The 21,374-nt window shown below is 35.8% G+C and overlaps 1 protein-coding gene across 4 annotated transcripts in view; it reads right to left on the bottom strand.

The window, feature by feature from the left end:
* LOC119076225 (nephrin) overlaps window positions 1–21,374 on the bottom strand; it is a 173,624-nt gene that overhangs the window by 71,867 nt on the left and 80,383 nt on the right. For all 4 annotated transcript variants that reach the window (XM_037182881.1, XM_037182882.1, XM_037182883.1 and 1 more), the window contains exons 3-4: window positions 18,147–18,276; window positions 15,088–15,202 (exon numbers count right to left, since the gene is read on the bottom strand). In XM_037182881.1, the coding sequence (XP_037038776.1) occupies window positions 15,088–15,202; window positions 18,147–18,276 (245 nt within the window). The remainder of the gene's footprint in view (window positions 1–15,087; window positions 15,203–18,146; window positions 18,277–21,374) is intronic.

Raw genomic sequence — 21,374 nt, 5'->3', positions numbered from 1 at the left:
TATTGTAACTAAGATAGTAAAAGGACAAGTTCATGATATTTGACGTCGGGCATTAATCAATTATGATCAATTTAGCAAAGAGCATTTCACTGAATTATTTATGGTCTCTCATACAATTTGTATTCAAGTTAAGTGTAAAAGATCAGACTATTGTGTTCTGCGTATACCTCTTCCCAAATAGCATATTGAACAGAAAAATGCTAGTCACGTTCAATTTCTCACAATGAATACACATTTGCTTTGCGGTTTTTCTTGGCTCTACCCGTTTTTTGTTATGACATGTTGAAAACGATATTAACACTAATTTTTCTTTAGTTATACGTTGTTGTTTGTTAATTTGTTTTCATTTTGATTTAGAACAAGGTTTATGTGACGTGTGTGGCATGCATACATATATCATCCATATGGTAACTTTTGTTTCAAATTGATTTTACCGAAAGGTATTTTTGAGCAGACATTTTTGCTGACGCAATGAAGCTATTATTTTAAATTTTCTTTACTTCCCAGAACTTAAATTGTGCTAGAACTAAAGTCATCCATTTCTTATTATAACTATTTTATTGGACATTGAAGGGTACTTAGAATTTTTTTTATTAAATCAATTTGTTATCATCCCTTAACCTACATAGTGCGTGGGGTACAATTCAAGGCAAATCTATAGAGCAGAAGTAAAGTAAATAACTCGTCTGTAACTAAACTAACCAAATAGCATTTTTGTCTCGAAGCCAGTTCCTTCCTCCTTAAAATGGCACAAATCACGCCTTTTTTGAAAAAAAATGGATTTTTAGCAAATCTGGGAGCGAGGTAAAACATTGTTACTCTTCACCAGCTACTGAAAGTTGAGTACACTGAAAACAAAGTAAAAGAAAGCAAAGAAACGTATGAGACTAACTAAAAATAACACAACATCCTCTTCTTCACTACGGTTCACTCTACTGCAATATAAATTGAACTTATACACCATCTGACTGAGCGCAGTAACGGTCGTTAAAAAACAGCATTGTCCTTAAACATTTTAACGGCAATATCCCACCGATATCTCGTAAAAATTGACTGCATTTTAAATTCTATGAAAACCGCAATTTAACGATTATTAATTAAAACCATTCCAAAATGATTTCTTATTCGCTTGAGTCCGTTTTCAGTTCATAACCCATATTGAAATGGAAGAAAAAGCACAAATTATTTGGCTAGCAATTAAAACAGATTTTCGACAATTTATAAGGGCATAACTTCCTTTGCATTTAAGCTTCTTATGCAATTTATTTCTGCCGTATTATGGTCACGGTTTTAGCCTAGTGGAATTTCCAAGGTACATAAAATGGAGAACATGCAGGAATAAGTGGTTGTGTGAAAGAAATGGAACGATGGAGCGGTACGGCGAGAGAAAGACGGGATACGAATTCACCGAATGTTTTTCAAAGCACATAAAATAATATTAGATTATGGATAGATTATATGAAAGAGCCATGAAAATATGCAATGTGGCTTAATATAAACGGGAGCACAAAGAAAATCAATGAAAATGTGCAAGCAAACGGTCTGGATATGTATGTATATCTAAAACGATGATATGATCTTTAATTAATGAAGCTGGGTCTAGTACATTAATATTTAAATAACTTAACCAGTCCTTTCCAATTCAAAATTGCAATTTATGGATTCGTTTTAAGGAATGAATGGCTCAGCGTCACATTGGCGAAATTTATTATTCGTGAAATTGGAAGTTATTGGCATATAAGTATATATATGAATTTGCTTCGATGCCATGAATGTGTAAGTGAAAATTAATTAAAAATGTGTTTGACGCTTGTGGTAAAACGTGTACACAATTTGTCGCATACGTTAATCACTTATTCTTACACGTTAATCACAATCCTATGAAATTGTCAAAAACATAATTAAAACCGTCTTTACGCAATCAATCTCTTTGCTTTTTCGAGTTTTAACACCTCGCGGTTATGCACGCAAATTATATCTAATTTAGTAGATTAAGTGGATCTCATTTACATCATGTCGTGTAGATCCAGCTGTGAACAGGTAAATTAATTCATTACTCTACATAAATAATATGCAGTTCGAAACACTCGCCATATTTTATCCTCCTATTTTGTAAATTGCGTCAAAGCTTAGCAGAATAATCTCGTGTGACTTTCGCTTCGTTGGGTAAATATGCAAAGATATTCTGTATCGCAAAAGAAAAATCGATGAAGAAACCGGTATTGTATTTAAGAAAACGATGCGAAAATCTCAATGGAAATAAATATACTTTATCGCTGTTGTGCACAGAATACTCGAATGACACAGCAGTATCAGAACCATAAATTATTTTTAACAAAAATTTATATTGTCGCAATCGTAAACGATAATCGTAAATAACTGCTGTTAAGTGGAACATGTGGAGACAATTTTTATTCGGCAATATTTAAATCAATTGATTATCATTAACTTGTGCAGAAATTTATGGATATTGAATTTTTCAAAATAAATAAATGTAAAACGGATAAATCGAACTAAAACAGTAAAAAAAATAACAATCAGTTAAATAAAACCTGTTTCATGGAAATGGGATGCCTTTACATGTTCACAAATATTTTTTTTTACATTGCACCTAAAATCTCTGACAGAGTGTTTTTTACACGAACTTCAATATTTAAAAAAAATGCAAAGCCTTTCGTGTCAGTTTTTTTTAAAACTATTTCCAACTGTTTACATTTGGTTGACGAGTTGACCGCAGCTTTCCAAAACTTTGCGAAAATATTTTCCCGCTAGGTCCCGTAAGTACGGTGTCATCGAAGAATCTAAAGAAGTAGATTCTGCACAATGTTAAAGTATTCAAAAGCGAATCAGAACCAGGTACTTTGATCTATTACTTCATTTGATCGAAAATTGTCAGAAATTGATTTTCAGAAATGTTTGAATGAATGAATGAATGAATTTATTAACACCGCCAAATAACTGGCTGAATATTTGGCATACAAAAACAATAATTAACTTTAGAAACTATTACAAATTTCAGGGAACGACAAAATATACAAAACATAAACTAGAAATCGGAACCCTATCGGATTCTAGCGATTCATAAATTCACGAACAATAATCTTATTGGGCCAAAATTTATCTTCAGTTATTAAACGAAACATTTCAGAACTGCCCGATATCTTAAACGACACAAAGCTAACAGTGTTCAGATCTACATTGGGCGAAATCAATTTCGTGCATGACACATCATCTGCCGACGTAATCGCGTTTTTCGTTAATAAATAATCGATCATTTCCTCTTCAGTAGTATCACGATGTACTCTCGAGACATAAGCTACTTTACGTGTCTCAGGCAGCGGCGAAAGAATACGTCGTGACTGAGTTGAATCATTTTGCGGTTTAATCATTTCGTCCATGACTTCATGGGGCGCCGGTTTAGCAATTGACGATTTAGTTAATACATCGGCGAAGGAACTGTGTTGAGCGATATCGGGTTGATTGATTACAAATGCAGTTGACAAGTGCGATTCATTTGCACCAGTAGATTTGACTATCTGATTTTCGTATTCCGCTTCCAAATCTTCGGTACGTTTTGGCTTGGTCAAAGCGGCATCGTTGTGATTAGTTACAGGTATGATCGGCGGGTGTGATTCATTTTCACCAGAGTATTTGACTGTACATTTTTCGGATTCGACCTCGAATTCGACTTGAGAATCTTCGATATGTTTCGGCTTGCGATAAGCGACATCTGATGGATTGATTACAGATGTGGTCGGCGGGTGCGTTTTCGATGAAGGACTGCAGAAGTCATTTATTTAGTTATTTATTTTCGTTTAAAGACCAAATAACAGGCCAGAGCCCAATAACAATTCAGTCTATTACAAAAAACAAACAATAGAAAAAATCTACAATCATTGATTAGAAAAAAAAATTTAAAAGTTAAAAGAAAAAAAAAACACAATCCGTACATAAAAAATTATTGAAATAATGAACCATCCTTGGAAGATAAAACACATCTGATTGTCTCGTTGTCCTAACTGGTTGCCGAAAAGAAAGACGCTGAGAAAGCACTGAGTCCACATGATTATGTATTAGCTTGTATAGCATAACTTCATCACCATTCAGTCGACGTGTCTCCAACGATTGAAGTTTCAGATGTTTCAAACGCTCATTATAAGGAGGTCTCGGGTTTCCAATACCAAATTTGAAATAAAACATACGAGTAAATTTCTTTTGGACTCTCTCAACCTGTTGCACCGCATCATGATAAAACGGACTCCAGACCGACGAACAATATTCAAGCCGGCTTCTGATGAGAGATGAGTATAAAAGACGTAGACTGGATTGGTTAGTAAAGTATTTTCCACAGCGGAATATAAAGCCAAGTGTCTTATAGGACTTACGAACCATGTGATCAATGTGATCAGTAAACGACAATTTGTCATTCATAATAACTCCAAGGTCTTTCTTTAATGATACTCTTTCCAGCACTACTCCATCAATAGTGTAAGGAAACGATATTTTGTTTAGACTGTGAGTAGTTGACATAACTGCACACTTTCCAACATTGAGAACCATATTATTTTCCTTACACCATTTAACCACCGTCCCAATGTCATCTTGAAGCAATTGACAATCGTAAGACGTACTTATCGCTCTAAACAACTTCAGGTCATCTGCAAAACCTGAGCAGGATGGCAGCGAAGATAACAAGTCGTTTATAAACATAATGAACAGCAATGGACCCAAAATAGATCCTTGAGGTACTCCTGACGTGGGCACCAACGCATCAGATTTGAAGCCACCAATAACGACGATTTGAGTTCTGTTGCGTAGATATGACGAAAACCACTGAATTAAGTCTGCAGAAAGTCCGAACTGAGTCAGTTTTTTAGGAGAATGCTGTGATCAACCTTATCGAACGCTTTAGCGAAATCTGTATACACTGTATCAACTTGTCCACCATTAACAATGGTATCAGCAACTGACGAGACATATTCCATAAGGTTTGTCTGTGTGGACCTCTTCTTGTAGAATGGTGAGAATGGTGGATGTCAGTCTTAATTGCCTCGAACAGTTTATTAAACACCAGCCTTTCGAACACCTTCGACACTGCACATAAAATACTCACCGGTCTATAATTCGAGACACAGTCCTTATCGCCATCCTTAAAAATTGGAGATACAAAGCTCACCTTCCAACTTGAGGGAAACTTTCTTTCAGCCATCGACTTGTTAAAAAGAATAGAAAGAGGTAACTTGAGTGAAATCGATAGCTGAATGAAAAACATCATCGGAATACCATTCGGACTGGTTACTTTATTTTTATCAAACCCCTTAAGTGCCTCTTGCACCTCATCGGGACTGAATGTCATGTCGGATATTACTAAATGATGGGGTTCCTGGTGAGCAAACGGATCCATGACTAATTCGCCAGAACGCTCAACAGACGGATTATAAACTGAGTTGAAGTACTTGGCAAATAAATTACATATAGATGGCCTATCAACGGCTTCCTCACCCAAATACTTCATACTGCTAGGCAGCGAGTTGGTCTTCATCAAAGATTTAGTGAAGGTAAAGAAGCATTTAGTGTTGGATTTTAACTTCTCCTCACAATCCTTCACATAATCGTCAAAGCACTTCTTCTTCATCACTTTAACTGATCTACGAAGCCCACTAAATTCAGACTTAAGCCTCAATCTAGATATTGGACACAACTCTCCTTTCATCTTCAATCTCAGTGAGTCTTTTTTCTTGACCAGAGCAATCAGTTCATAGGAATAATACGCTGGATAGTCCCTAGACGGGACAAAGACTTTAGGCATTCTATCTATAAACGGCTGTAACACGCAATAGAATTTTCTTACCACATCATCCATGTCCAGACCGTCCAGTTCAGCGTGCCAATCAACCCTTGACAGACCATCATTTAAAAATTCACCTTCGATGGCCTATTGTCAGCCACCAGTTTAAGCCTTTGAGATTTCAGTTTCACAAAAAGCGCTGGATGAAAACCATCTTCACTAACCAGCGGATCTTTCGATCTCTCTACTTTCACTGCCTGAGGCTGGACGTTCGTAATGAACAGGTCAATCGTCCGGGAGATCACATTTCTAATCAAATTGAGCTGTTGCATACCACAAAGGGACATTGTGTCCAAAAGGGCCTTTGGAATAGCACCTTTGACACCTGAAGAACCGTATACATTCATGGTCGGGTCACCCTCCCAAGCAATATTGTCTCCGAGATTGTAATCTCCAAATAAAACGAACGAGTCGTCTACTTCACACGACATCAGGTTTTCAACAATCTTATCAAAATGTAACTTATAGGCTCTTAAACAGGTGCCAGGCTCAATGTACTTCACATTAAAATAAGTCTTACCACCGTCTGCATGTTCTACCGAGACCCAAATATCATTGTCTAACTCAAAGTCATAAATCCGTTTTGAAACTAGTTCCTTTCTAACAGCAATTAGACAACCCCCGCCATCATCCTTTCCAATCGCAAGATTATTACGGTCTTTCCTAAAAACTATAAACCTGTCATCAAATAGCTCTGATGTAAAAACATCAGCTCTAAGCCACGTCTCACACAAAAGAATGACGTCATACAAAGCACACAGCAGGTTAGTCCTGAATATAAGGGTTTTCGTTTTAAGACCCCTTACATTTTGATAGTACACTCTTAAGTCATCAGTAGCCATAATTCAAACAAATGTCAGTGCGTTAGAGTCTGATAAGCAAAAACAAATTAAATATGGTCTTACATACAGGACTTACAGTTTATCGAGCTTGATCAGAAACTAGCAATAACAATATAAAAAAAAGCCTTTATAAGCAGTCTTTCGCAGTAGTAAAACGATATTAATTGACAATTTTAATCGAAGTTAAGATATCTGTGAACATAAAATATTGAAGCTGGTCTTACTTAGATGGTCTTACGATTTCTTCACAGAATAATAGAACAATGTCTTACGACAGTCAAAAATTAAAAAGAAAAAGACAGCACTAATTTAGTTAAATGCTCCTTTATTAACCCTCCAAATTAACTTGCAAGAGATACTGAGGATTCAATAAACTTTGACCCAAAAATAAAATCAAAATTTAAATTGAAAGTTTAACAAAGATCGAAAATCAAATCGATAAGAAAAGAAAAATTAAAACAAAATAAAAAATAAAATCAGATCAAAAAACCGATCAAAATGAAGAAAGAAAATATTAAAAAATAAAAAATTTAAAAAAAAATTCAAAAAGCTTAGATAAATTCTTATTTAAATCAAAATTTCTCAATTAACCACAAATTCACTGCAACCAAATCACTTGTAAACAGAAACGGAAAAAGATCTTATCTCTTAGAACGATGAGCACTGGTCGGCGACACATCGGTATCCACTGGTCGCGGCCTCTTATGATGCCGAGTGGAATGGTCTGCAGTCCTAACCACGTTACTCGAAATCAACTCATTCAGCTCCTTGATACTTCGGTAAATAAACTCCCTCCCGTTGACTTCGAAACGTACATGACAGCCGTTTTTATTCAGCCAACTGTAGTGAACCTTCCTCTCCTTCACTGCTTTTCGACCTTCAGCTAGGAGTTTGCCAAAGTGAGGAGTAACATGATTGTTGATGAAAACCAAGGGGTCAGCATTCATTTGCGATGCTCCAACAATATCGCTCAATCTCACTTCTTTGGATCCTTTTGCTCTCAGTACCTGGCCCTTCTTACCGAGATTTTGAAACTTTACGATAAAGATGTTCGTCCAGGAGCTGCCATTCTTTACACGGTAGCAACCAAAAATGTCTGTTTTCAAAACCTCACAGCCGATTATTGAGAACAATTTTACAGCAAGAGTGGAGAGATCTTCATTTGCACGGTGAGGGATCCCAATGACACTGACATTCTTAGCCAAAACACTTTGCTTGACCAGTTCAGTCATTGGCATTATTACAGTAACAGTTGACGGTCGGGTATTTATTCACCAAAGACTCGGAACTAGTAGCCGGTTTTGCACTTCTAATCGGTTTACGCTTGCGATTGGCAGCTGGAATCGAGCTTCGGACATACAATGGCGATGATGTTTGAGCGAAACCGGTGAAATTTAACTTATTGAATCGAGGAGATGATGACGAAACAAATGAAACGTTGAACGAGCGCATTTGGATGATGCAGGTATCACACAACCATTGAAGATTCGGCATTTCTCTGTAGTGTAATAGCGCCTCTTTGTTGAAATTGACACATTCAGCGTGAAAAGCTTGGCGACAAAATCCATCACAAATGACTTTATTTCGATTGTCATTACGAAAGCAGTCGTTGCACACCGTACAGTTGTTCATTTTTTTTCTTAGATTCAATGTCAATAATCCTCTCGAACGGAACAAAACAAACGGCTCGTTGATGCACGTTGAATGGTGACAATGACGATCGATTGCAACAATAGGTCTCACACAACAGCACAATTCGTTGTCACAGAAGAATTAAATTTGCGTATTTTGATTATTCTGGCCAAACGAACACCCAATTTATTCGTAAACGTCGATATTCCATTAAAAAAAAACACTTCGGATCGTAAAATAAAGCGACACAATATCAATAAAAGTTCGTAAAACAGTCGAAATAAACAAAAACTCGAGCACGATCAAAACTGTTGTTGTCGACGGTCGCCATGTTACGTGGTACTTTGATCTATTACTTCATTTGATCGAAAATTGTCAGAAATTGATTTTCAGAAATGTTTTACTTCATTTGTTTTGAACATGCTTTTTGCTATATAAGACCTCATCAGTCATAGCTTGTCGTTTATTCTTGCCGTCATTGTCGATAATAGATGACAGCCGTCTGTAACAGGTTGACCATGACAAGTTTGTTTCCACTCGTGAATCATTTACAATCGGACACTTAGCGCCGAAACAAATAGTTCAAGGAAAATATTTTGTAATGTTCAAATTGTAATGATACTAACAATACTCACTAACATAAACATAAATCAAAGTATTGTAACATTGAAGAGTGTAATAAAGAGTCAGTTGATACTGAGAGATCAAACAACAAACATCACATGGCGCAGCCTGAAAATCGAATTAAGTAAAATTCAAAGAGAAATGGCAATTACGACGTCGTTAAAAAAAAAAGAAAGTGAAAAGCACAGCTAAGAAAAACGTATCAGTTTTACGTTCATCAACTCAGTTTAAAATAAGAAAAGCAGCGAAACAAAGGTTTCGGTCACAGCGGTCATTCCATTTACGATCTCGAACAATCAAACCACGTGAAAGACAATACATCAACAGAATGGATTTTGTCAAGAAGGTGGACAATATGGTTTTCGACGGTAATATAGCAGAGAATTGGAGAAGATTCAAGCGGGCATATGACGTGTTTGAAATAGCAACGGAAACGGACACTAAGAAGGATCCACAAAGAATTGCAGTATTTTTAAATGCATTGGGAGAAGAAGGTCTGGAGGTGCTCAGCACGTTACAATTAACAGATGCAGAAAGGAAAGTTTATAAAAGCGTGCTGGACGCATTTGAGAAATTTTGCGATCCGAAGAAGAATGTGGTATACGAAAGATTCATATTCTATTCGCGAAACCAAAAGGAAGGTGAACCTTTCGATAATTTTCTGGTTAACATAAAGAAACTGGTAAAAAACTGTGGGTTTGGAGACAAGACAGATGAAATGTTACGTGACAGAATTGTTCTCGGGACATCTGACAAGCGATTACAAGAAAAAATGCTAAAGGAAGAAATGGCATTTCACGACATTGTGAAATTGTGCAGAGCAACAGAATTGGCAAAAGGTCAATCGAACGATATTCAGGGCGACAACGTAATCCAAGAAATTCAATCGGCTTGTAAAATTCAGCAACAGAAATTCAACACACGAACACCAACGTCATATAACTCCAACAAGCGAGACGAAATTCAACACAAACGAATTGGCAATGATAGAAACAATTCATCTAGCCTGAGCAACGTTTGTGATCGTTGCAATACTCAACACAGTCTTAATCGATGTCCAGCGTTCGGCAAGAAGTGTAACAATTGTCACAAGTCAAATCATTTTGCGGTAGTATGCAAGTCGAAACTGGTCAAAGCGATTTCATATGTCTGCAAGGATGAAGGTGATCGCATCGTTCGTTCAATTAGATTAGTTTATACTAACAATACTAACAATAACAATAAACGATCTCAATTTAAATTTGTTAGACGAAAGCGAGGAAGTAGGGGATGGACTGAATTTGTTCGGATAAAAGACACGTTGGCCGAACTCATGTTTGATACGGGATCTGAAGTAAATATCTTGCCGTTGCGACTGCTAAGGAAGATAGACAAAAATGCTGCCATTCTCAAAACCAATGATGTACTTGAGGCATACAATGGTGAGAAAATAACGCCGGTCGGTGAGTGTTTTTTGGTTTGTTTGTACGATAACATTGTGAGGCTGGAAAAGTTCATAATCATAAGGGAGAACTATTCTGCTATTTTGGGTCTGCCAACAATGGAGAAACGGGGTTTGATAAAGCGTAAGGCTGTGAATAAAGTGACCTGCAACGAAGTTTTGCAAACTCTCGATAGCCATGGGAGGTCGGGTGATCTGAGAGATAAGTTTGTTACGGCTCACAAAGAGGTGTTTACTGGTATAGGAAAGTCTAGTAAGGAATATGCTCTCAAGTTGAAGCCAGGTGCTGATCCAGTTGCGAAACCAGCACGTCGTGTTCCGTCTGTGTTGCATAAGAGAGTGAAGGCGAAATTGAGCGAGATGGAATGCCAGGGTATCATATCGCGAGTGAACGAACCTAGGGAATGGGTCAGTAATTTAGTTGTGGTTGAGAAGCCCAGTGGGGCGTTGCGAGTTTGTTTAGACCCTAAAGCATTAAATGAATCTCTGGTCAAGGAACAGTTTCGAGTTCCAATTTTGGAAGACGTGGCTGCTAAATTGAAAGGTGCAGCATATTTCTCAGTTCTCGATTTGAAAGAAGGATTCTGGCAAATGCAGATTGATGAAAGTTCACGAAAGCTTTGTACTTTTAGTACACCGTTTGGTAATTATCAATTCAACAGGCTTCCGTACGGAATATGTGTGTCAACGGATATATTTCAACAGTTCACGTTTGAAAACTTCGGAGACATTCCGAATGTGATTACAGTCGTAGATGATTTGCTTATTTTCGCGAAAACGGTTGAAGAGCATGATAAGACGTTAATGGCGGTCATTGAAAGAGCCAAAAAGCTTAACGTGAAATTTAATCCTGACAAATTTCAATTCCGAGTTTCCAAAGTCAAGTATTTGGGTCACGTTTTTACCAAAGAAGGCATGTTCATAGATGATGACCGCGTACGTTCCATTGAGATGCTTCGTGATCCTCACGACAAAAAAACGTTACAGTCATTTATGGGCGTGTTGAACTACGTACGACAGTTCATACCTAATTTGTCGAAGCTAACGGAACCTCTTAGAGAACTCTTGAAGAAGGGTGTACTGTTTCAGTGGACGGAGATTCATTCTAATGCTGTTAAGGTAATCAAGCAGAAGCTGATTAGTGCGCAGGTGTTAAAGCCTTTCGATCCAGATAGGCCCATTGTGATTCAAACTGACGCTTCTAAGAATGGTATGGGATCGTGTTTGATGCAAGATGGTCTCCCTGTAGCTTATGCTTCGCGTAGTCTGTCAGAGACTGAGAGAATGTATGCCCAGATTGAGAAAGAGTTTTTGGCTATCACTTTCGCGTGCAAGAAGTTTCACTATCTGATTTATGGTAGGGATGTGGAAGTGAAAAGTGATCATAAGCCCCTTATTTCCATAATGAAGAAAGACATACATAAGATACCCTCGGCGAAGTTGCAAAGGATGAGGCTCAAGCTGTTGAATTATAACCTTAAAGTAGAGTTTATTCCTGGAAAGTATCTTTACATAGCTGATTATTTGAGTAGAAATTATTTAGATACAGCGGATTCTGAAGAAGATGCTGATTTCACGGGTTCAGTGTTGTCTATTAATGTTTCCGACCAGCGAGAAGGAGAATTCAGGCAGGAAACTGCGAAAGACGGTACTCTGAGCGTGGTTTTGAGATATTGTCTCAATGGGTGGCCGACTGATAGGACTAAGGTTCCAGATGAGGTCAAGCCGTATTTTAAGGTGAGGAATGATATTCTGGTTGAGAGTGGAATTTTGTTCTATGGTGATCGTATAATAGTGCCGCGTTCATTGAGACAGTCGACGCTGAGTCTTTTACATGAGGCACATTTGGGAATTAATAAAACGGGTAAGCGTGCGAGAGAACTGTTTTATTGGCCTAATATGAATTCAGATGTTGCGACGGTCACTCAGGATTGCCTAGTGTGCAACAGGTTCTTAAAGTCTAATTCGCGTGAGCCAATGATTCCGCATGATATTCCTACCCTTCCATTTAACAAGGTAGCATGTGACATTTTGGAACATGAAGGAAAGCTGTATTTAGTGTTGATGGATTATTTCAGCAAGTGGCTAGAGTTAAAAGGAATAAAAAACAAAGGGTCTAAGGAAGTGTTTGGATGGAAATTTTTTCTAGTCTAGGCGTTCCTCGGGAAATAATGGCTGATAATGTGCCGTTTAGTTCGCTTGAGTGTCGAGACTTTGCAGAACGTTGGAACTCGGAAATTGTTACGAGTTCACCGCGGTATCCGAGGTCAAACGGGCAAGCTGAGCGCGCCGTTCAGATTGCCAAGAAGATTTTGAAAAAGTCGAAAAGTGACGAAGATGTTATGATCGGTCTTTTGGAGTATCGAAATGCGCCGACGAAGGACATGTTTCTTTCGCCTGCGGAGTTGATAGCTAATCGCCGATTCAGGACGAAACTGCCCATTTCGTGTAAATTGTTGCAACCCAAAATGAACGAAAATGTGTTCGAATCGTTGATGAAAAAATCATTAAATAATAAGAAGTATTACGATGAAGGCACTAAACAAAGACCTAATTTTGAAGTCGGTCAAAGAGTTTTCGTACAAAATTATTCCAATAAACAATGGACGCCTGCCGTTGTTATTCGTAAGCACTCTACGCCTCGCTCATACATTGTTGAATGTGAGAATGGCGACATTTTTCGTCGAAACTCCAGTTTTTTGAGAGAGGATAAAAGATCCATGGCAACAATGAGCTCGGCCAATAATTGTTCTAATTTATCTTTCAGACCATCAATGACGAGAAGCGGGAGTGTTTATAAAAGATAATGGTTGGATTGTTCTGAAATTTTTTTTATTTTCTGAAATTTTGATTGCTATATTTTCGGATATTCTTATATTTTTTTTAAATTTAATTCTTCCTTCACTGAGTTGTTTTTAAAAGGAAAATTGATTTAGGTTAGTGGAAAATTCAATTTTGAAGGGAAGATGTAATGATACTAACAATACTCACTAACATAAACATAAATCAAAGTATTGTAACATTGAAGAGTGTAATAAAGAGTCAGTTGATACTGAGAGATCAAACAACAAACATCACACAAATGTTCAACTGTTCAAATTCCATGCAAATTTTTGTGTGTCATCGGTATCAGGGCTGTGGCTAGACATTATTTTCAGCGTGAGCTCTTCTAAATTTCCTTGAGGAAAATATTGTAGAATTGGATTATCACATTCATTTGAAAACAGTAAAATTTGCCCCAGTTTTCTAATTTGTGGATCCTTTGTGTCTTCTAGAATAACTCCTCCTCAGTGTATTTTGGTCGAAAATCATTGAGAAAATTTTGAGTCTAGAAGGAGTGTATTTCGGTATAAATTTTTCTCATAGTATGTTACATAGGGTCCAGGGTAAGCCTAGGTCGCCGTCTCTCCCTTGTAGCTACGGCTCTGATGAGCATTGTAATCATTATGCCAATGTACAAAGTGCCCGTTTACTCCTACATGTTAAATGTTCGCTGTAGCTAGCTTTAAGTGTCGTACTCAATATGCACGGTTCTAACGTGCGTAGTTAAGGTACTATTGTGATGTAGACAATGTAAAGTCCACTTGTAATATCAACAAAAACTCCTTTATCAACGTGTGTATACAACTCCTCGTCGTAGAAAATATTTCTAAAGACATTTTTTTGCTCGTAGAGACTTGCCATGACAACAAAACAAGCTTAACAACGGACTAAAATTTATAGAAGAGTTGATTTTCAATAAAGACATTCAGTCTGACTTATATTTCCACGCATACATTTTCATAGATTCAATTTTGTAAGTTATTTTTCAAGCTACTTACAGTTTAGACACGAAAAATTTCAAACGGAAGGAGATGTGCAAGTACGTGCAAAGTTTCTAATCGGCTCTGATTTTTTTTAGGGTTAAAATTTAAATTACCCCGTCCATTGGGGTCAACTTCAAAAAAGTCAAATTTGCCATTTTATAGATAACTTCCTGAAATATTCTCATTATAAGTATTAGAGAAAACAACGTAATCGCCAATTGGAGAGCAAGTTTATCGTGCTTTTTATATTCAAGCATCGAAGATCCAACATTGCAGGCCTACGGCGACCAGAAGTTTAATTTTTTTAAATTTTCTGTAAATTATCCGACGAGAAAAGGTTCCAAAAGGTTACCTATCACGTCAGATAAATTGACGAAAATAAATTAACCCAAATGCCATATTAGAGGCACAGTTCCCTCCAACACGAATTTACATATTAAAATGATTTTTGTTTAAAATCATAAACAACTTTACGGCCTTCCACAATTTGCCACAATTTTCACGCAGGCTGTTTGTGTGCTTTAATGTAACATTATGACCGCAACAATGATATTCTGCACAAAGTGTACTCCTTTGATGTTATATACCGGGGGTATATGCATGTTAATGAGTGATAATGTCACTGAATTAATTACAGAAGAAAAAAATTGTGTTCAACGACCATTTCTGTTTGCCGTCAGTCTAGCCGCAATGTAAATACAAAAAAAACTCTTGTTCAACAATTTTTTTACGATTTCGATTAGCGGGTGGGCAACAAATCGTTTTTTCCACTGAATTATTCGTTCCATAACAAAATAACCAAGTGATGATGAAGGGAACAAATAAATAGGTTTTTTGTCGCCGAAGTTTTTCATTTTCAAAAATAGCTCAACAAAATCACAAGTAAACTCTCACCTCTAAATCTAATGTGGCTGGTTCTGATGCTGTATTAAATTTCGCTCTAGATCCGAATGTCTCTGGCGCTGACCAGTGTCGTGCTTGTGCCAACGGTTTGCCTCGAACATCGAAACTGTGATGGGTAATCATAAAATAAATGTTTTAATCTGTTCACAAGTAAAATGAATTGTGCTCGGTGTACGGGTCAAACGAGAATTGAACTACACGAAAAAAAAACAACATCATCGAAATAGATTTGTTTTCGGTTATACGTTTTTACGTTTTTTTTTTTCAATGCGAAACTGTCGACATTTATTTTTATGCAAGAGTACTACATAGATAGTTAAAAAAACCGCTACTGTATTCGCAATATATATTTTTGAAACTGAAAAATGTATTTGACTGCGACCTCAATATCTGCACATTTGCATGTTATCTTCAAACAGATATTCATGTTCGAATAGACATGAAATATAAAAACAGATAAAAATAAATAATTTATTGCCTACGTATATATACAAAACGCGTTTTAAAGAGGAGATTAATTGTTAAACAACAATGAAAATTAAAATGTATTAACTAAACTGTTTTATTTGTAGATCATACATTTTGAATTTTATGAAATTAAAATATTTTTTTTTATTGTGGTACCGTCCACCACACCCCCTCTGCACATAATATAGACTCTGTTGGGTTGTGTATGATTTATGAGACGATTTCACAGCAATTTGATATATGGAATGAGAAGCTTTACCAGAGTGGTTAATGCTCATCACAATAATAAAATTGATTGTAATCGTAAAAATCAACATTTTTATTCATGTGGAATGAATTGGTTTTTTTTAGAGTAAAAAAAACAATGGATAAGAATTATCTATAATTAAAAATCGTGTTGTAGTTTGATGAAGTTGGTACATTTTGTTCGGTCGAAAACATTTCGAATATGAATTCACTTCATTAAATTTCGTGATGATGTAGAGTGCATATAAAATAATAATTTATGAAAATAGTTGGACTTCTACTTTGCTAACAAATATGTGTGGCGAGATGTCTATAGAAAGCGCTTTTTGAACGTACCAATTGCATCAGTAACACTAACACGTTACTTTCAATGAGCATATAAGGGAGTTTGGGCAGCACTTACATTTCAATTCAAATTTGAGCGATTTTTTGGTGGGAATAAAATTTCTAATTTGACTGATTTTTTTTTTTAATTCGATGGAACAGTAAATAAACTTTGTACCTTTCCCGACCTTTTGTGACTAATATCATTAAATACACATCGGAAAATGTTTCAACACAATACATGTTTCAAAAATCCCTTACACGTAAATAATGCTCAACTCACAAAATGCTCGGGCGGTACCCTTAAAACACAAAAAAAGAAGATGATCAGGGGCTCTGACAGCCATGGAACACTAGGTTCTCCCTGGATAAAATTGCAATTTTAATCGATTCATATTAACATAGATGAAAAAACCCATGCTCACTGGCTAGGTTCTTCTATATAGCAGGATGTATGGTAAAACAAATGAAGTAAGAGACGTTGTGAAAAAAAATTGCGACACTTTTAAAAGAAGGGTCAAAGTTAATTATTTTATCGAGGTTTGTTTTATCACTTCGTCTGAAGCTTATATACTGAAATAGTTATTTTTATAGAGGAGAATGAATATAGGAAAGTCTACGGTAGTTTAATCGTGGAGGTGTAGATGTTGAGGTTGATTTTACCGACAACATTTTTTTAAAACCAAAACGTCTACTGCCTCTTTAACATGATGACGAGTAGTCCTTGTAGAAATTGTGTTTCAGTCCTTTTGAAAGATTTTTTTTTATTATTGAAAGAAATCAATATGGTCCCTGACCGTGATTTGTGGTATTGTGACAATTTTTAACTTTGTGCGTCGTTTTCTTGGAATCCTTTTATATCCAGGAGCAGTGGCTAACTTTATTGTGAAGATTGAACATTTGGCTTAGCAGTTAATCAATAATTAATAAATAATTGCAAAATTTCTTTAAATAAGTTTAATATTTTAAATGGGTCGAGCTTGGCGGTATGGTGTCCGTGATTTGTGGTATTTTATATGCAGTTTAATAGAGACCGATATTTGGAGGTATTCCAAAACGTTATACAAATCATAACGCAAATCAAGGTCCAAGAGAATCGTGATTTGCGGTATAATTTGTTTTACATGTAAATTTACATAAGCAAATCATGGTCAGATTTTCGCGTCCGCAAATCACGGTCAGGTACCTTAAACCATTTGGAGAACCACTGAAACGATTGGGTTTTTTTATTAATGATTGCGTAATGGTACAGACACACAATCTACTCCACAAAAGCTTTTTTTCGAAAGCCATGCCCTTTTTATGGCAAAATATTAAATTTATTTCGAAAATAGACTCAAATTATAAAACGTGACTCTCATCAGTTGAAAGATAGAAAAGATAGAAACAATTGCGGAAAAATTTCGATAGAATGTCGAACTTTTGTTTGAAAATCTCAACTTCATATTTTCAATCGAATTTTGTAATAATGACGTAATACCTCTTTAAGTAACGGATTGTTATTTTCGTTTCGCAGGTAGTATATTATTTTGTATATTATGTCTCCCGTTCTATGTTACAATCTGCAACGGAATTACCTAAATGTGAACGACTTTAAATCAATGACATTTTTTCTCAATTAAACTTTTGCAACTGTGCTCCACTTTAAACATAGTGTACAAAACCAATCATCTGAAACTATCGGACTATTTTATACCGAGCGATTGAACAAAGAACAAAGTATTTCAAACAATCTTAATGTTCAATTCATTGAGCAATTAGTTCTTTTAATGTTCATACACAGAAGGTATGTATAACAAGATAATATGGACGTTCCAGAACTCATTAATTCAATGAGGATGAACAGAGATAATGGTTTTGACTGTCGAACTAACGTGTATTCGATATATATACACGAGAGGTATAGTGTGTGTAGATGTTGGTTGAAAATCGTGAATTTAAATGTTTTAGCCAAAATAGAGCGGAAACGAATTGGATCATTCACATTTATCTAGTTAAATGGAAATAATTACCTGTACAATGGAATGCCAGCATCGTCGCGAAACCACAACACCATGTAGACTTTGTCTCTGGACGGGGGTATGAGTGGACAAGGCAACGATACACGTTTTCCTTCAACGGCCTGCACATCGATTGCACGAACTGAAAGCAAAAGAAAAACAAAATTTAAAATTAATCAAGTTTTTAATAATTGAAACGAAAACAATATGCAAAGCACTCTGGTTGAAAAATGGCGAATATTTTCCTTTTGGTTGATATACCCAGTGATAACCCGTAAACAACATATAAAATATTCACTTCTTTATTCACTCTAAGCTCATTTTGGCTTTTCAGAAATATGAGGAAAAAAAAACAAGTAAAATTCACGCACGCAATCATCATCTTTTCAACGTTTATACCAACAATTTACTCAAGCTTTTTCACCTCTTAAATCCTCAGTGATTTTTCATAATCTCGTTTTCAAAGTGTTCATAACCCCAAAATAACTTTTCGGCCTTTTCATACCGGAGGTATAAACATTTTTTTTTGTGAAATTTCCTTGATTAATATCTTTTATTTGGTTTTTCCTCTTTTGTCGGATTGTTTGTGTTATACATTTGGCTTGGCTTACGGGTCATATGGGTATTTCATTTATATATATTTACTAAGGAAAAAAGGAACGAGCAGATAACAGAAAATGGGTTTATAAGTTTCACATATTCATTCAAACGGAAACACTACTACTCGTTTTCCGTATTCTATACAATTGGAATATGTGAAAGTCGTTAAGCTTCTGATATTGTAACTCAGTCATAAAAATCGAGACTTGTAAATTGTTAAATTGACTAAATATTTATGCGACATTTATGTTCAGAAAATTTATGAACTTCAACCCAACGTGACAGAACGTTTGTATTTATATAAGCAAGCTAGCTACAAATTTCAATACGGGCAAACATTCGTAAAGTGCTCAAGTGGTTGTTTAATTTGTAAAATAAATTGATCCGATCAAATCACACTTAAACTTCTAAATCACTATGGATTGCAATAAAAATAAATTCTCAATGACATCAATACGAAGCAATAAACATCAAGAAGATGCGGGAAAAGGCAATAAAAACGCATAAGATTCTATTCAGTACAATTAGGCCGTGTGTCACCGCACATTCTTTAAAAGAATTAAAAAATTCTCAAATAAGTTGACATTTTTAGTCTGAACATTTCTGACAAGAAACTTGATGTAAGTCTACACGCCAAATTTTCCAATTTTCAACAAACTAATCCTCGCCGAGTTAATACTGCAAAATACGAATACGACACACAATTTGTGACTTGGACTTTGCCAAACAAAAACAAATTGACAATATAATAGCATTTCAGTTGATCGCTAACAAAAATCGAATACACACAACATTGTCCTACAAGTTCACCACACTAATTTTAACTGAAAGCCAGACTTCCACTTCCAAGGTCTTTAGGCAATATATACCTTGCGCTTTGCGTATTTGTGGGGAACATGCAAAAGTTCATCACAGTAGGCTATTGAACCCACTAAAATCTAATTTTAAATCGCTAGAATAATTCCATAAATCTAAATGTGATACTAAGAAACCACGTGTTTCAATGAGTCCTGGGAGCGATCCTGAAGACATGGACCTAATCTTTTTGGGCTGAACGGCGTACTTTCGTTCACTTTTCCAATCCCTCGCAAGAAATATCACTAAATAACTAAAGAAATCCAACATTACATCTACATTACACATTACATTACACATTGCACATTACATTACATTACATTGTAATGTAATGTAATGTAATGTAGCGTTACAAACTGCATCTTTGATTTCTGAAGCCAATCGGCGAGATAAAATTTTTTGGTTTGCGAACTTTTAAAGTACTCACAAAAGTTCACCAAAGTGCGCTGCTGAACCCAGAAAAAGTTGGGTATTAGTAGCTAGATTCGCTCACTGAACCTTGCAATATTACGTAATATTACGTAATATTGCAAGGTTCAGGGAGCGAATCTAGACAGTCGGGCTTAACTTTTTCTGGGTTCAGCAGCGCACTTTGGTGAACTTTTGTGAGTACTTTAAAAGTTCGCAAACCAAAAAATTTTATCTCGCCGATTGGCTTCAGAAATCAAAGATGCAGTTTGTAACGCTACATTACATTACATTACATTACAATGTAATGTAATGTAATGTGCAATGTGTAATGTAATGTGTAATGTAGATGTAATGTTGGATTTCTTTAGTTATTTAGTGATATTTCTTGCGAGGGATTGGAAAAGTGAACGAAAGTACACCGTTCAGCCCAAAAAGATTAGGTCCATGTCTTCAGGATCGCTCCCAGGACTCATTGAAACACGTGGTTTCTTAGTATCACATTTAGATTTATGGAATTATTCTAGCGATTAAAAAATTAGATTTTAGTGGGTTCAATAGCCTACTGTGATGAACTTTTGCATGTTCCCCACAAATACGCAAAGCGCAAGGTATATATTGCCTAAAGACCTTGGAAGTGGAAGTCTGGCTTTCAGTTAAAATTAGTGTGGTGAACTTGTAGGACAATGTTGTGTGTATTCGATTTTTGTTAGCGATCAACTGAAATGCTATTATATTGTCAATTTGTTTTTGTTTGGCAAAGTCCAAGTCACAAATTGTGTGTCGTATTCGTATTTTGCAGTATTAACTCGGCGAGGATTAGTTTGTTGAAAATTGGAAAATTTGGCGTGTAGGCTTACATCAAGTTTGTTGTCAGAAATGTTCGGACTAAAAATGTCAACTTATTTGAGAATTTTTTAATTCTTTTAAAGAATGTGCGGTGACACACGGCCTAATTGTACTGAATAGAATCTTATGCGTTTTTATTGCCTTTTCCCGCATCTTCCAATAAACGAAATGAAAAAAAAGTTATCCTCTGTAACTATTTTCCATATCCATAACATCAGCAATTTATTTCTCGATTTCTGATTTATATCCCCACAAATCTTCGCATATTTGAGAATAATGTATGTATAAAAAATGTAGTGTTGCCATGTAATATAATGTATTATATGAGCCTCAGCAACTGTATATAGAGTGTATATATATTCTGGTGGATATTATATAAAATCCATGTACTATCAAAGCTATAATATTTTTTGATACAAACAGCAAAAGATATATAAGCCATTCTACATGCCTAGCAGGGCAAAATGTCGAACTTTATGCAAACTTTTAGTAGATTTTCATGCACAATCAGACGTGATTCTATTCATA

The sequence above is a fragment of the Bradysia coprophila genome, unplaced genomic scaffold (genome assembly GCF_014529535.1).
Source record: "Bradysia coprophila strain Holo2 unplaced genomic scaffold, BU_Bcop_v1 contig_232, whole genome shotgun sequence".
Lineage (NCBI taxonomy): Eukaryota > Metazoa > Arthropoda > Insecta > Diptera > Sciaridae > Bradysia > Bradysia coprophila.
The sequence above is the reverse complement of the archived record's forward strand: the minus strand, read 5'-3'. Positions and strand labels throughout refer to the sequence as shown.